The sequence below is a fragment of the Podarcis tiliguerta genome (genome assembly GCF_965153285.1).
Source record: "Podarcis tiliguerta genome assembly, chromosome: 11".
Classification (NCBI taxonomy): domain Eukaryota; kingdom Metazoa; phylum Chordata; class Lepidosauria; order Squamata; family Lacertidae; genus Podarcis; species Podarcis tiliguerta.
In genome coordinates, this window is record NC_139544.1 from 50,766,106 (window position 1) to 50,781,707 (window position 15,602).

General features: G+C 43.9%; 2 protein-coding genes across 8 annotated transcripts in view; one reads left to right on the forward strand and one right to left on the reverse strand.

The window, feature by feature from the left end:
* Positions 1 to 8,845, forward strand: part of CCDC68 (coiled-coil domain containing 68) — a 30,387-nt gene extending 21,542 nt beyond the window's left edge. For all 5 annotated transcript variants that reach the window (XM_083403143.1, XM_083403144.1, XM_083403147.1 and 2 more), the window contains exons 9-12: positions 98 to 203; positions 1,714 to 1,797; positions 3,062 to 3,138; positions 6,374 to 8,845. In XM_083403143.1, the coding sequence (XP_083259269.1) occupies positions 98 to 203; positions 1,714 to 1,797; positions 3,062 to 3,138; positions 6,374 to 6,422 (316 nt within the window). In that variant the 3' untranslated portion in view covers positions 6,423 to 8,845. The remainder of the gene's footprint in view (positions 1 to 97; positions 204 to 1,713; positions 1,798 to 3,061; positions 3,139 to 6,373) is intronic.
* A 1,725-nt stretch (positions 8,846 to 10,570) lies between these two features.
* The window catches only part of RAB27B (RAB27B, member RAS oncogene family), a 112,711-nt gene continuing 107,679 nt past the window's right edge, over positions 10,571 to 15,602 (reverse strand). For all 3 annotated transcript variants that reach the window (XM_083403224.1, XM_083403225.1, XM_083403226.1), the window contains one exon: positions 10,571 to 15,357. In XM_083403224.1, the coding sequence (XP_083259350.1) occupies positions 15,168 to 15,357 (190 nt within the window). In that variant the 3' untranslated portion in view covers positions 10,571 to 15,167. The remainder of the gene's footprint in view (positions 15,358 to 15,602) is intronic.

The window sequence follows — 15,602 nt, forward strand, 5'->3', positions numbered from 1 at the left end:
TGTAGATTGCCGCACCTTTGTTAACCTTCAGTTTTCTACCCTGTAGTGATTTTCCAACATGCAAACCGCCCTTACTTTCCCTCCTTCTCTCTACCAGCTGTGTGAAAGTTCAGACAGAGATCTCGACACTTCAGGAGCAAATTAGCCACTTGGAGCACATGATCCATTCACAGCACCAAAGCTTACACGACGTGATTCAAGAGGTTAGAGCCTTCTAATCATACCCTGGTAGCAAACTGGTCCTCCGGGTGTGGATCTCTAGGCAGCTAAACCAACACAACAAAATACACACACAAAAGTGGGGAATATTGGTGGATCTGGAGAATCCTCAAGGTTTGCAGGTGAACAAAAAATATTTTTGTGGGGGGGACCTTTCTCATAGGGGAAAATCCCCCCCCCCCAGTGAGAAATGAGGATTCTCGCTGGCCATGGAATGCTGGCTGACTGTTGGGGGACAATAGAAAACCACAACAGAGGGGCGAAGGAATGGAGTATCCTTTTGAAGGGTATGTACATTTTGTTGCGGAGGATCCCACATCTTTGATTTGTCAAAGGACAATATCACTTCCTGTTTACTTGGGAAGATTTGCAGAAACAGTTCATTCCAGATTTTTATTTAACTTAGTTTGGCCAATAGGTCACCATGGCCAAGAAGGCTGCATTTATCTCAGCGCTAAGAAAGGCTTGCTTAAATGGAGTTTGATTGGTTTTGATAGCTGGTGGCTACTTGAATGTACTCTATCTGTTTAGATGAGGTCTGGAGAGGAACATTTTGTCACTTTGATTATAGCCAGTGAAGTCTGAGTTTTTCAGCTGGCTGGCAAGCATGGATCTATTTGCTGTGGAGACAATTGATGGCACTGGCCCAATCCCCGTTGCTCAAAATGCCCTTAGTCATCACTGCCGTCGTCTTCTTAATTAATATATTTATTAAATTTGTATGCTGCCCTCCATCTGAATAATACAGGGTGGTTCACAACATAACAATACAAAATGAAAACATAAAATACATAATAAAAGCAAGAACAAAATCAAAAGCAGACCAATAACACCCCCTCCCACAAACACAGTTTCTGACAGCCTATATATTTTAATGTTACAATGACACATTTAAAAGCACGGAACGGCTAGCTTGTGGTTCTAATTGCCGTACAGAGTCCACATTTAGTTTAGCTGTATTTGGAGCAGAGGAAAAATAAGGGGTCATTGGATCACACTGGTGGAAACTCAGCCAAATGTATTTAAATCTACATTCAAATATTGCACATATTGCAAAGACAACAGAACCCTACAAGTACTCATGTCATGTACTCTCTACTCTTAAGAAAGCTGACAGTGTAGAAATCTACCCCAGTCATATAGAAGTGAGGAACCACAAAACAGTGCTTCATTCACACATCACTTTAAACCATAGTTAATATTAACTATGGATTAAAGGCGACGGTGTGTAGTGTGCTGATGCACGCTTGCTAAAATCCTGGGCACTTTGGTCCTTCTCTGCTCCTGCTGCTATGCTGCTGGGAACTAAGCCATGGTTTGACAGAGCCTGTCCTTGAACCAAGTTTAACTTTGGTTTAAACTTTAAGTATATATGTGGTTTAAAGTGACGTGCAAACCAGGCTACTCTCATAGTTCTGTGGATGTGATATAACAAAACTGCATCCAGTATGTTTTGTTACTAATTGTATTTTTCCAATTTTCTTTTCTTTTTAGATTGAAGAACTGAACAACGAACTGAAACATCAAGATGAAAGAATAGAAGGGCTGAAAGAAAAGATTGAGATACTCCAAGCAAAGGTAAAGAAATTACTGGGTGTGAGTGTTTATGGTAATGTTGTGGTCCTTTTCTACAAATCTACAGTCGCTTTTTCTTGCACAACTCCTCATTAAGCAGGCCAAGTAATTTTGAACAGTGGAACTTCAAACCATTGCAGTGGAACTGTATTTTTGATGCTTCCTCGTAGAGAAAGTTCAGAGCAACTGGTAAATTAGCACATTGGTGCAAAAGCTGTGTTAAACTTTCCTGGGTTTCTATAGTACAGTGGTACCTTGGGTTAAGTACTTAATTTGTTCTGGAGGTCCGTACTTAACCTGAAACTGTTCTTAACCTGAAGCACCACTTTAGCTAATGGGGCCTCCCGCTGCCGCCGCGCCGCCAGAGTACAATTTCTGTTCTCATCCTGAAGCAAAGTTCTTAACCTGAAGCACTATTTCTGGGTTAGCGGAGTCTGTAACCTGAAGCGTATGTAACCCGAGGTACCACTGTACATGAAATTCTGAACCAGTGGAGTTTTAAGGGTTTTGCTATAGGCAAACAGACGGTGCAGCTCTTTGTTCCTCTAACTGGGTTTGTAGCATCTCAAATATTGCAGGGGTGCTGGAGCGTTACTGAAACTTAACAGTTCCTACAATCAGAATTTCCTCCTTCCTGGTAGCACCCCATTTCGTTGTTAACACTATGCAAAATGCTCTTCCCTGAGATGCTTGCCTGGTGCCTTTGTTACACATCTTTAGGCGCTAGGCAAAAGCATTCCCCTTCTCCCAGGCTTTTGGCTAATTAAACAATCTTTCAAACTGTGGAGGGTATTGTTTTCATTTGTTGCCATGCTATGGATTTCTGTATTTTTATATTGTAAACTTCCCTGTGATCCTCAGATGAAGGGCAGTACAGTGGTTCCTCCGGTTATGAACGGGATCCATTCTGGAGGCCCAACCATATCTCAAAAACTTTGTAACCGGAGGCACCCTTCTGCGCACGCGTGTGACACGCAGAGCGCTTCTGGGCATGCACACACAGCAAAACCCGGAAGTATACACTTCCGGATTTGCTGCGGCCGTAACCCAAAGATTCCGTAACCTGGAGGTTTACGCAACACGAGGTACCACTGTATAGAAATTTAATAAATAAAATTATTATTATCATTTAACCAAGCTTATTGTCTAATTGAAAGTTTTCACTACCATTTAGATAAATGAGGTTGACATGTGCTCTACCTGACTCAGCTTAATATTTTGCGCTCGGATGAAATAAACCATGTATATTCTTACCTCCCACTTCCAGAACAAAGAACTAAAGTACAAAGTGGAATTCTATTCCAGCCAGTCCAGACCAAAGGCCTCTAAAGCTGTTTCAGCAAAGTAAGACTTTTTTAAAAAAATAGCAATCCAGCAGTTTTCTTGTTACGCAATTGCTTTTTGTTTGGATATTTAAGCAGCAGTGTACTGGGATCACCTCAGTTCCCCTCCCCGCATCTCTCTCCTGGTCGTGAATTTCTGAGCTTCTAGAAAGGATGGAAAAAATAATGTAAAAGGAAACATGTGGCATCGAGTATCCCCTACATCATGTTTTGTTTCTGGCACTGCAGAGACCCCTCACCACAGAAAATCAGTGCCAGCCAATATGGTCAATGGTCAAGAATGATGGGTGTTCCAGTCCAATGACAACTGGAGCGCCACATATTCTTGGTTCTCGGCATAGACCAGGAATGAAACTAGGCTTTATTTCACCTGGGTCAAATACCCAGTTTGGCGCGCGTGCACACACACACACACAACACATTTATGTACACATACAGGCTGGGAGCCTCAGTGACACCGCTCTTGAGGCTTCACCCATAGCAAAATACACAGCTAGCCCCAGGCTGCGCACCTAGTCCTGTAGGGCCACCCATTTACCCCATTCAGGACCAGGGAATTCCCCACACCTGCCCACAACCTTATCCCCCAGAAATGGTACTTCTGTCTTGTCTGGATCCAACCTCAATCCATTAACCGCCATCCACCCTCCAACCACCTCCAGACACTCACACAAGACATTCACTGCCATCACTGAATGGATTATATCCTTCTAAAAAGGTAAAGGGACCCCTGACCATTAGATCCAGTCGTGGCCGACTGGGGCTGCGCCGTTCATCTCACTTTACTGGCCGAGGGAGCCGGCGTACAGCTTCCGGGTCATGTGGTGAACGAGAGCAGCACACGGAAACGCCGTTTACCTTCCCGCCAGAGCGGTACCTATTTATCTACTTGCACTTTGACATGCTTTCGAACTGTTAGGTTGGCAGGAGCAGGGACCGAGCAACGGGAGCTCACCCTGTCGCAGGGATTCAAACTGCCGACCTTCTGATCAGCGAGTCCTAGGCTCTGTGGTTCAACCCACAGCGCCACCCGCGACCCTCAAGCTAGATGTACCAGGGGTCAAATTCATTGTGAGCAGCGACGGAGCTAGCTGCTCGGGCACAATGCAAAATTGAAACTATCTGGTGTTTTGTGCTCTATTCCGGCTGGCAACCTATTAAGTGAGGAAGCAATTCATAGCCGAGATACCAAGGGACGTTTTTCTTCACAAAGTGGCAAGATCTTTAAAAGGCAGCTGATAACATTTGTTTGCTGTCACAGTCCAAACTCAGACAGTCTGTTACTCCGCATAGGAACTCTGCAAACCCCACTGCTTATTGGCCTCGGCCAGCTATTGGAGGAAGGGTGTTTTCCTCAGTGCCATTTTGGCATGATGTGCTCTTCGGTCAAGCCATCCTAACGAAACACATGTGAAATTGCCTGCAGGCTGCCATTGAAGCCGCATGAACTTTTGATTCAATTTCAAAAGGGCAGGTAGAAATGAATGTGTGTGAGAGGCCCGCCATGCTGATGGGTGTTGCGTGCAAATTCACCACAGCTTTTCGGTTGCTGATTGGTTCTCAAGTGTGGCTTTCTCTGCTGAAGAAGATGCCAGCTCTTGCCTTGCGATCTGTTGCTAGTTCATCCGAGGTCCATCGAAAGGACTGCGTCTTGCCCATCCTTCTGTTCTGACTGATGCAGAGCATGTGGGTGTCTATTACAGGCCAGCCACTCGGTTTGCTCTCCTCGGTTATTAATAAGCAGTCCATCTGCTCTGCTTTCTGGAAGGCAGGGAGAGAGATTGGCTTCTAAGAACAAGGCTAAAGAGAATAATGGGGAATGCTGGCATGAGATTTCTGTCCTTGGCTGCCTATACTCTACTTCAAATTCTAAGCACCAGCAGGGATACAGGAACTTGCCTTCTACTGAGTCAAACTAGCTCGGTACCAAGAATGGAGAATCTGTGACCTTCTGGATGTTGCTGGACCACAACTCCCATCATCCCTGGTCATTGCCCATGCTGGCTGGGAATCATGGGAGATAGAGTCCAACAACATCTGGGGGGCTACAGGTTCCCTATCCCTGGTCTGCATTGACTGTCGGCAGCTCTCCAGAATTTCAGACCTGGGGCCTCTCCCAGCTCCAACTGAGGTGCTAGATTGAACTTGATTCAGATTCAATGCCCAGTCACGACCTGGTGTTACATCTGAATGTAGCTGCAGAGAACAGAATATTTCACAACATGTGCAACAGTTTTAGATGGTTCCAGGGCAGACCTACTACCTAGTAGCATTTCACATTTATGGACAGTTTGCAAATATTCAAGGCATGTCTTTATCTCAGTAATGGTTACAACAATCCTCTGATGCCTGCATATTGCAGAAGATGCCCAAAGGCTAAGATAAGAGCGGGTTCCATAAAGCCACCCATTGAGCTTATAGCAGATGTGAGATCTGAATCAGATCTTCCTTGCTTGCTCTTCAGTCTCTTAACTCCTGTGCTAGAAATGGTGGAAGGCATTATTGAGCGTGCCTTTACTCTCCAGTCACTTGCATACGTCTAAAGGTTCCTCAAAGCTAGAATGCAGGAGTGAGGAAGCTGTGACCCTCCAGATGTTGGTGGGCTACAGTTCCCATCATTCTTGACCATTGACCAGGCTGTCTGGAGATGCTGGGAGTTGGAGTCCAACACTTGGAAGGCCACATGTTGGCCCAGAAATTCACCTTCAGAATGTCACGTTCAGGTATGGTTGGCTTGCCTTGAAAAATGAATGTAGTTGGGCAAGTTCTCTCTCCAGATAGTTCTAATAACTACTGTCCACAAAAACTAGATTCAGCTTCCATTTTCAAAGAGAGTATTCACAACTGATCACAGAATCAGAGTTGGAAGGGACCCCGAGGCTCATCTAGTCCAACCCTCTGCTACAGGGATCAGACCTGCAACCTTGGTGTTAATCAGGACCACACTCTAACCAACTGAGCTATCAAATTATTACAAGGTGCTGGAGCAGGTAGATAGTTCAATTGGGTTGTACTAGCAAATCTCCCTGGGGGATGAAGCTGGACCATCTTGGTAAGCAGTCGATTGAATTAGATGGACCATTGATCTATTCTATACAGCATGATGACAGCAGTTCTTAAGGCTATTCTTAAGCTATTGACTCACTGCAGAGTACTGGCACAGGATTCATTTGCACAAAGTTATGTTTTACCCGTAGCTGGATGTATGGCTCACCTGTAATCTTCTTCTTCACCAGGCTTGACGGAAGTACACCATACACCATGATTTCCAGACGCCATAAGTGAAGCATCTCCAGGAAACACAGGCCATTTTTTTTGCAGATCCACCGGAAGGATCCCAGTTTTGTTGACTTCATTTCATGGATTACTCTTCAAAATATGATGCATAGGAGAGAGATAAAAGTCTACCCAACCTCCGCCCTCCATCCATCACATCATTCTTTGGTCTTATGCAGATGGAACCACAGGATGGCTGTCCAATGAAAGAAGTGGAGTCAGATGTGGAGGGGGAGCTTCAGGGGAGACTGGGCAGCTTCTTATTTATTTATTTATTGACTGTAGCTCTGTGGCTATTCCCCACCAGTGATGAATGTTCACTGCCTTGACTCATTAACTCATGCAGAATAAATTTCAGAACATTATTCATGCTGCATGGAGGTCTGATGAAGCTGATCCTCACTAGGAAGAGGAAGAAGGTTATTGCATGCCCTTCACCTTGAAGTACCAGGGTGGGTTACAACAATTTAACATGCACCACAAAAACGGTTTAAAACAACTTGCCATCCCAAAAATAGGGTGGATCCTAAAATTAAGCATCTCGAGTGTCAAGTGCCAGGAGAAAAAGGTGCATCTTCAGCATTCAGTGCAGGTGCCAGATGCAATTCTGCAAGGAGGGACTTCCACAACTTAGGGGCTGCTGCAGAGAATGTCCTCTCCTGGACCACAGATACTCTGAATTTCTGAGGGAGGTGGAACTATGAAGAGAACCTCCTCTGCTGATCTGAACACAAGAGGGTCCATCGGAAAGAAGATGTTTCAGATATTTGGACTCTAAGTTGTTTAGAGCTTTAAACGTAGGTGAGCATCTTGAATTGAACCCCAAAGCTAACTGGCAACTGTTGTAGCTTTTTATTTTTTTTCAAAGGGGTTTTACATTGTGAGGCCTTGTTTCTCCCATAGTCCCAGCCTTGTTGGAATCAAGCATGGCTCTGACTCCCAGCTTCTGCCTGCAGCCTGCTTTTTGCTTACTTCACACACAACTCTGGCCTTTGTTCTTCTCACTACCAGCCCGATGAGGGAGGGGTCCTACCCATTCGCCCTCTGGCACAAAGCAACTTCCCTTCTTATACTAATGATTATTAAAGGTAAAAGTAAAGGACCCCTGAAAGTTAAGTCCAGTCGCAAATGACTCTGGGATTGCAGCACTCATCTCGCTTTACAGTCTGAGGGAGCCAGCGTTTGTCCACAGACAGTTTTTCCAGGTCATGTGGCCAGCATGACTAAGCCGCTTCTGGCAAAACCACAGCAGCACACGGAAACACCGCTTACCTTTCCACCGGAGCGGTACCTATTTATCTTCTTGCACTTTTTGGTGTGCTTTCAAACTGCTAGGTTGGCAGGAGCAGGGACCGAGCAATGGGAGCTCACCCAGTCACGGGGATTCGAACTGCCAATCTTTTGATTGGCAAGCCCAAGGCTCAGTGGTTTAGACCACAGCGCCACCTGTACTTAGGGCCAATAACAAGAAACTTGCCTGGCTCCTTCAACAGTTTCTCTGTAGGAATTTAAGCTGGAGCTTTTCCCAGCCAGCCCTACCTTGAGACACCAGGGATTGGACCTGGGATTTATTTTAATTTTGCATGCAAGGCCACTCTGTGATGGAGCTACGAACCTTATTCTTTATGATATCATTCTGGTGTGAAAATCATTGTAGCTCAGTGCTATACACTCCTTTACTGAGAACAAAGCCCTACCAAGTTCGGTGAGGCTGATTTCTAAGTACACACAGACCTACAGGTAGGGATGTACAAATTAACCACACAACCCAAATTCTTTGTGTCTTAGAGAGCCAGTGGGGACCATCACAAGTTTGCAGGTCTGCCCAGGTTATGCTTCTCCATTGCATCTGCGGTTCCTTACCAGCTGTGTTGCCCTCTTGTCAAGAGGAAGTGATTTAATTAATTAGACTCCATTTGAAATTACAAACTGCAAAGCCTACTGGAGTGCATCTTCTTAAAAACATCCTTCGTGCTGTGTCTGATGAGCTGTTCTCATTTAACCTGAATCCCTCCCCCCCTTTTTTGGTCCAGGTATATGATTTAACAGCAGTATTGAAGCAAGTATAGAAGTTTGCACTTTTGAGTCACGGATTTGAGTAATTTGGGTGGCATTCCAGGTTTAGGGCCAAATTTACATGGGGGCACCCCAAAATCAAATGGTGTGGTGTTTCCATTTTTATTTTAAAGCAACTACTCAGGGACGACAGTTGTGCTCAGGAAAGGAGACATTTAACCCTTTCCCAACCGGGAATTTTCCTTACCTGAATCCAACATATGGCCCATATTATTGACTTCCTACTTTCAAATACGTCCATCTGTTTTTCAGAGGCAAATAGAAACATTGGATGCTCCCCGTTTTAAATGCATTTCAATCATTTGAAACTTTGGAATCACTACTGCTATTAAAGATTTACAAGCAGCTCTCCTACACACTTGCTCATGACTTATTGAGTAATCCCAGCGTGAAGCTTGCTGAGCTGCCCCCAGGAATCAGAAATCTGGCAAATTAGAACATCAAATAGTACTGGTAGCCTGCCATTCAACACAGCTGAATTTGGGAAACGTATGGAAGGCAAACATCCACGTGCTTCTACTGAAACTCCTCTGCCCCCCGCCAAAAAAACAAGCCAAGTTTAGAACAGGTGCCCCTAAAGCAATCTTGCTGCAAAGTCCAGCAATTTTAAATCCCTAAAATAGTTATAACCACATACCCTAAAGAGGCTAGGCTTTGTTTGAAGCGTTTGCAAAGGTTCTTTTAGAGGGAGGGGGGGGGGGAAATCTCCTGGAACTGAAGATGCCAAGGAAATCCTCCAGGCTCAGGGCTTGGAAACTAATTTTGGGAATTTGCAAAAGCCTTGAAAGATGAGAGATGAGCTATTCATGCCCTCAAATCCTGCTCTATTTGACCGAATCTAGGTACTATAAATATGCTCAAGACAGCAACCTGAGGATGTAAGGGAACTTACATCCCACCCTTGGCAATTTCATTCCATTAGATAGGGAAAGAGACATGGGTAAAATGCAAAATGGAGGGGAGGAGGAGAATGGAAGATATGCCAATTTTCTACCAGCAGGGAACTTTTTAAATGGACCATCGGACTCCACCTAAAGTGGTACAGCCAACACAGGCTTACCATATGATAGCTACTGCTTGTTGAGTTTTGAATGTGTACATACTGGGCCATACCCAGTGCTGGGGACCTGCTGATGTGAGGGACTTGGATGCATGCAATGCCATATCCTCTTCCTCTTGTCTCCTCCATCCTCCTTGTGCCCTGGGAGGTTGGGGGACCTTCTGGAGATGATTGGGAGGCAAACTATGCAGAAATTCTGGTTTTAGTATGCTGGCTGTTTGCTGTAATAAACACTGATTTATTGATTGATTGGGAGGCACACTGGGGGAAGAGAGGAAACGCAAGTCCTATTATGCCAGTGGAAACTGATGATGAGCACTGCATTTTATTTTTTGATCCACAAGCTGCCCTGAGATGTGATGTTAGTCAGGGAGCCTTAAATTGTGAATAATCCCTAAGTAAATATTGGGGAGCCTCAAGGCCTAGGGAGCCAAAAGCCACCTTCCAGACCTCTCTATCTGGCTCTTCTTTGCAGATCACGCTTTCTCCCCAGCCACACACTTGCTGGACTGGAATGCACCCCTGAAGTCTTAATCTTTTTCAGTCTGACAGTCCCAGTGCCTTCTGCCCAGCCTTCCAGGCGTCAAATGCTGATGGATCAAATGCATTTTTTACATTTGGACATACAGTAGGCTAATTCTGAACACTCTCACACATCTCTGTTCTTCATCCAGCCATACAAGAGGCATATTAGATTTCAAGGACACAGTCCAGTCATGAAAAGAATAATTTGAGGTGTAAGGCAGGGATAGTGAGAGGTGTGGCCTAGGGAGAAGGGGTGTGGCCTTAAGAGAGTTCTGAGGGCCAGATACAAAGGCCTGCTGGGCCACACTGGGCGCTAGGTCTGAGGTTCTCCAACACTGTTGTAAAACATAGTGAACTCTCTCTCTCTCTCTCTCTCTCTCTCTCTCTCTCTCTCTCTCTCTCTCTCCCCTCTCTCTCCCTCTCCCTCTCTCTCTCTCTCTCTCACACACACAAACACACTCTTTCCTGATTTTGCGTTCCAACAGCCCAACACTGATTAAAAACATATTATTTTAATTTTCAAAAGGACAGTGCAGATATGAAACCACAAGATTACATTCCTTGACCATATTGTACAAACCCAGACACTAGTTAATAAAAGTTGACAATGTGTATGTATATAATATATATATATATTTATAGATATTTAGTTTTAAAGCCACAGGTACTTTGGTACAACAAAGTAATGACTGACATTGTTATGCTGGCATCGCAGTCTACTGAGAGACATACAATACAAAACGCCCACGTTCAAGAATGTAAATCTTTTAACATGTACAGACCTGCCGCATAGACCAACGTAAAACATGCTCAGAATAATCTAACAGAGAAAACATTTTTTTTTTTTAAAAAAAGCAATTGATCAATTGGAAGGTTGCTAGTGTTAAGTCAGAAAGGCAAAGGATACAAAATCTGAAAAGGATCATTTCAATAAATATGCTCAGGCAAAGTACCTCGAATTATTTACACTGAAAGCCCTATTGTGCAGGGAGGACAGGCAGGTATAGGAGATGCTTCATCAAGTATCTATGTAAATTGGTGTTCTGAAAATAAGGGTAGAACATAAGTGATGCAACTTGCGTTTCTCTGAACAAGTGGAGAGAGGAATGTTTCGGTTTTCTTTTGTTTTTCAAGTGCAAGAATGTCTGTACTACTTGGGACTACCTAATCTGCCCACCCAAGTACAGGCCTTGTCTTATATGGATGATATGAAATGAGAAGGCAGGTCGTAGTACAGCAGAGTCAAAATTACAATGTGTTTCTTGCAGAGCACACACACACTCGCTTGCAACATGATAGCAGGGCCCTACCCAACTCCCACCCATTTTTGTCCCTTCCTGTGAAAACTTGGCTTATCTTACTTCGCTTCTATAACTGTTGTACACACAGCTTGACTCAATATTATGTTTTACCTGGCTTGACATTTCCCAACGTAAGTGCTGGAATGAGATAAAGAAAAAAAATGTCTAAGGGGAGGCAGACAGAACCATGCAAGACTCACACTCCTGAAAAAAACTCCAGAAGGTTCCACATCTGGCCCACAAAAGTAGCGTTCCTAATGCGGAGTCATGAGGAGGTTACCAAGAAAAAAACTGGCTTCTTCTTTTCATTCAGTGTCACAGCAGACTGCCATTTGCTTTCTAGGAAAAGGAGACTTCAGATGACAGCTCTGGCGCAGATGCAGGGAACCTGCCCCCTCCAGATGTTGGTGAGAGTCCAACTCCCATTATCCCAGACTAATGGTCATGCTGGTGGCAGTGGGGGAGAGGTATATACCCACAACATCCAGAGGTTCCTTATCTCTGCTTTAGCAATACTACACCAGCTTTAAGTATTGGTGTGAATTTAGCAGTCAGTGTGTTGGTAGATCTAAGACAAGGGCCTTAAGACAAATTTACAAACACACATTTGGAGAGAATGGGCTTTCCCCAGAAAGTATTGATTGAATACCCATTTTTAGGTGCACCACATGTCTGTTACTACTCCATAACACTCCATTTTCTCACATGAATCCAATTGGATACACTTCCCCTCCTCCAAGGACTTATCCTTAAAGGACCATCACACAGAGCCACATTGATAAACTCCTCCATGCTGTTACAGTTGGCAAATGGATATTCCTGGGACACCAGGGCAGAGTTAATTCTCTCATCTATTAAGTATGAACAACTCATCAAGCTTGTGGAGCCATACTGCAGAGGTGATTGGGGAATGCTTCAGCTGATTATTTGAAAGCACTCAAAGAAAGCACCTCAAAAGCGCCTGAGGAGTTGTAGCGTTCCTGTTGGATGCTACAGGGGACAGTGAAAAGTGATGTCTCCCACGCCAGCACACACCAAATGAAGCTACATTTCACTGCACTCATTCCAAGAGACCACCATTTTATTCAACATTTTTAAAAAGGGGAGAAGGAAGCCTGGAATTACCTCTTTATTTTCATACCAACTTTTCTATGCCCCTGGCAATTGTTGATCAATGAACCACAGATGGCCTGTTTTAAGTATTCTGTTGTACGTAGGCTCATTTTGTCAAGCAGCCAATGGAAGAACTGTGAGGGCAAGATACGTTTCCTTCATAAAGGTACCTGGTGTCATTCTGACACTTTCTGCTCCTCCTCATTTCCAGCTCTGATGAGAGGTAGAGGTGGAGGTGGGATCACCAGGAAGGTGCCACCAAAGAGGAGTGATGTGCTATGGAATGAAATCAGCACAGACGCTGCTGAAAACCTCATATAGATTCTTATTATGCCAAACACAAGACTTCACTTGGGATTCGGCAATTTTTAGTACCCTGATGTCCAGAAATGGGGAACCCATGGATTTCCAGCTATCATATGTGGAGGTCTACAGGTTCTCCACCCCACTATAAGAGGAAAAATAGGAATCCTGGACCCTAGTCCTTAATAGGAAACCATGCTTGCCAAAATCCCCCCAACATGCGGCTATTAAAAGTACAGAGGGGTTCCTCTTGAATAAGACGATCTCGAAATTTTGCAGGGACTTTACAGTAAATGCAGCATGAAAAAAAAGGAGGAAAGCTGGGCTTCCTAAGAGAGGGTGCTTGAGAAGTCTTGCTAATGGTCCTCAGAAGAAAAAAAAGTTGGTTATGAGATGGAAAGGGAGGAAAAGCTGCTCTTGCACTGAACCGTTAACAGCCCACGCACCAGGCATCTGGTATATTGTTTCACCAAAAAATAGCATGCAAAAATATAAAATTTCAAAAGCATAGCTACCAAGGTTTTATGAACTGTTAAAAATACCACTGGGGTTTTTCTTTCTTTCTGAAAGACACATCCTGTCAATTGCTTGCTGCAGGTCAGGCAGAATCTTCCATGTGCAGCATTCTAGCAGCTGTAGTTTTCCAAGCACACACCTCTTCCTCCTTCCTTGAGGAACTTGTTAGTGAAATAGCTCTTTCTTACAGACTACCATATGCTCATATTGCCCTCTAGGGCTGGCTTCAGGATTTGGGGGTGCTGCAGCAAGAGTTCATCAACTGAGCCATCTTAATTAGCAAGGGATGGAGGGGGAAGATCTCAGAACAGGCACCTCAGAATTCTCCATCTCTGAAGTATGATTTTCGGCAAGCAAGCCTAACTCCTCTGTATCATTTCTTCTTAACATCATCTTCCAACTCTCCATGTTGTTACGGTTTCAGCTTTGTACATTAACTGGGCTGCCCAGATACCCTCTTGCACAAGATCACCTCTGCATGAAACCCAAATAAAACTATGGGCCAATAGTTTGGCCCATAAAGCAAAGACCACGAGGTGCTTAAAGTCTCTTCTCCAGTTTTCCCAGTAGGATCTTGCTGGCTTCAGGGCCAAAGCTGGAGCAGCCATATTGCTCTAGGACTTTACCAATATATACTTTGTTCTAACGTGGCACCATGTAGGAATGGTACACAGCTGATTTATTATTATTATTATTTCAAAAGATACGTTTTAATACATCACAGCCCCACCACAACATTTGGCTTTAAAGAACAATTTGGCACCACTCAACAGTTGGCAGCATAGCTACAGTAACAGAATCACCCTTTGATGCTCTGTTCCTAAGCCTACCTTGCCAATTTTAAAATGCTTCCAAGTGCCAGCCATATATTATATATTTAATCAAGGTTTTGCTTTTGTGATGCTCCATTCTTCAAATCAACATTCAACAGTTTTACATTTATTAGGTGGCCCACTTGTAAAACAAAAATAAAAAAATTAATGCGTTGAGGGAAGAGGATTAATTAGAAAAGCTAACTGCATTCATATGGACCTGTCTTCTCTTTACCTGAGGAAAGAGACTCCTTTAAAGCAATTACAAAGTCACCAGAGAAAGCGTTTGTCATTCTGCTGCCCACGTTCTTGGGAGACAATTCTGGCCTTGGTGTCTGAAGCATGGACCTTTTGGTTTAGAGAAAAAAGCTTCACTGCAGTACGCACCTGCTCCTTCCCACCACTGTGCTAGAATTCCTGGATATCTCCTTCCTCTTTTAGCCCACACCCCTCCAATTCCACTTGGCCATCAGTTCCAATGTTACACAGGTCCTCAGTTTTATCCTGGAAGAGGATGCAATATTCTGAGCTCATCAGGGACATCAGTCAGCTGAATGTAACAGCAATGACTGCTTGATATTAACAAAAAAATAAAAATACAAAGACATTTATAATAAGCTACGTTAATATCCATTTGCTTTTTATAAACCGTCTGTAGCAAATGCATAATGTATATTGTAATAGAAGGCAACAGGACTAGAAGTGATTGCATGGGCCTACAAGGGTGATTCATTGTCTTATCATATAACATTTCAACAACTCTCTCCCCAATATAAGCAAGGCTTTCCTCTATTTACTGGCCTGGTTGCATTGAGAAGAACGTGGGCCTTTGGGTTTTCTATGAAGATGACATTGTACAGATAACATCTGTGGGAAGCTTGGAAGCATGACTCTCACAGCATCAGAAATAATCGGCCTTGCTTAAGACAACAACAGCTGCCCCCTATGGACCACAAGAGCTTCCAGGGTTGAATTTGGTGGTTGGTCGGGTCTGTTATTTTCGGATAGGCCAATTTCTTGTTCATTCCCCTCTGTCTGAGGAGCTAAATCAACATGCACATTTCTTCTCTTCTGATTTTGCTGATGCCAGCTTCCCTGAACTTCCTCCGTTGGCTGTGTCTGAGACTTGACTCTTGTCAACACACTGTTCCATACGTTTCATTATCAAGTCCAAGAGCGTTTCCACAGCTTTTTCCACATTCTGGCCGGTAGCTGCACTCGTTTCAAAGTATGGGATGCTAACAGAAGAAAACACCAAAAAATCTTTGTCAGATGGGACATTTTAAAAATGGGGTCATTAACGAAAATGTCTACCCAGCTCTTCCTTCGAGGGACAACTTATCCACAGATCCCAGGTGGTCTTCCCTCAATACAAAATTGCTTTTACATCAACAGAACCACATCATAGACCTTCAGATCATTCCCTAAAAAGGCTTGCTTTGACTTTGTCCTGCTCTTCCCCCTACATAATAGGAGTGGAAAT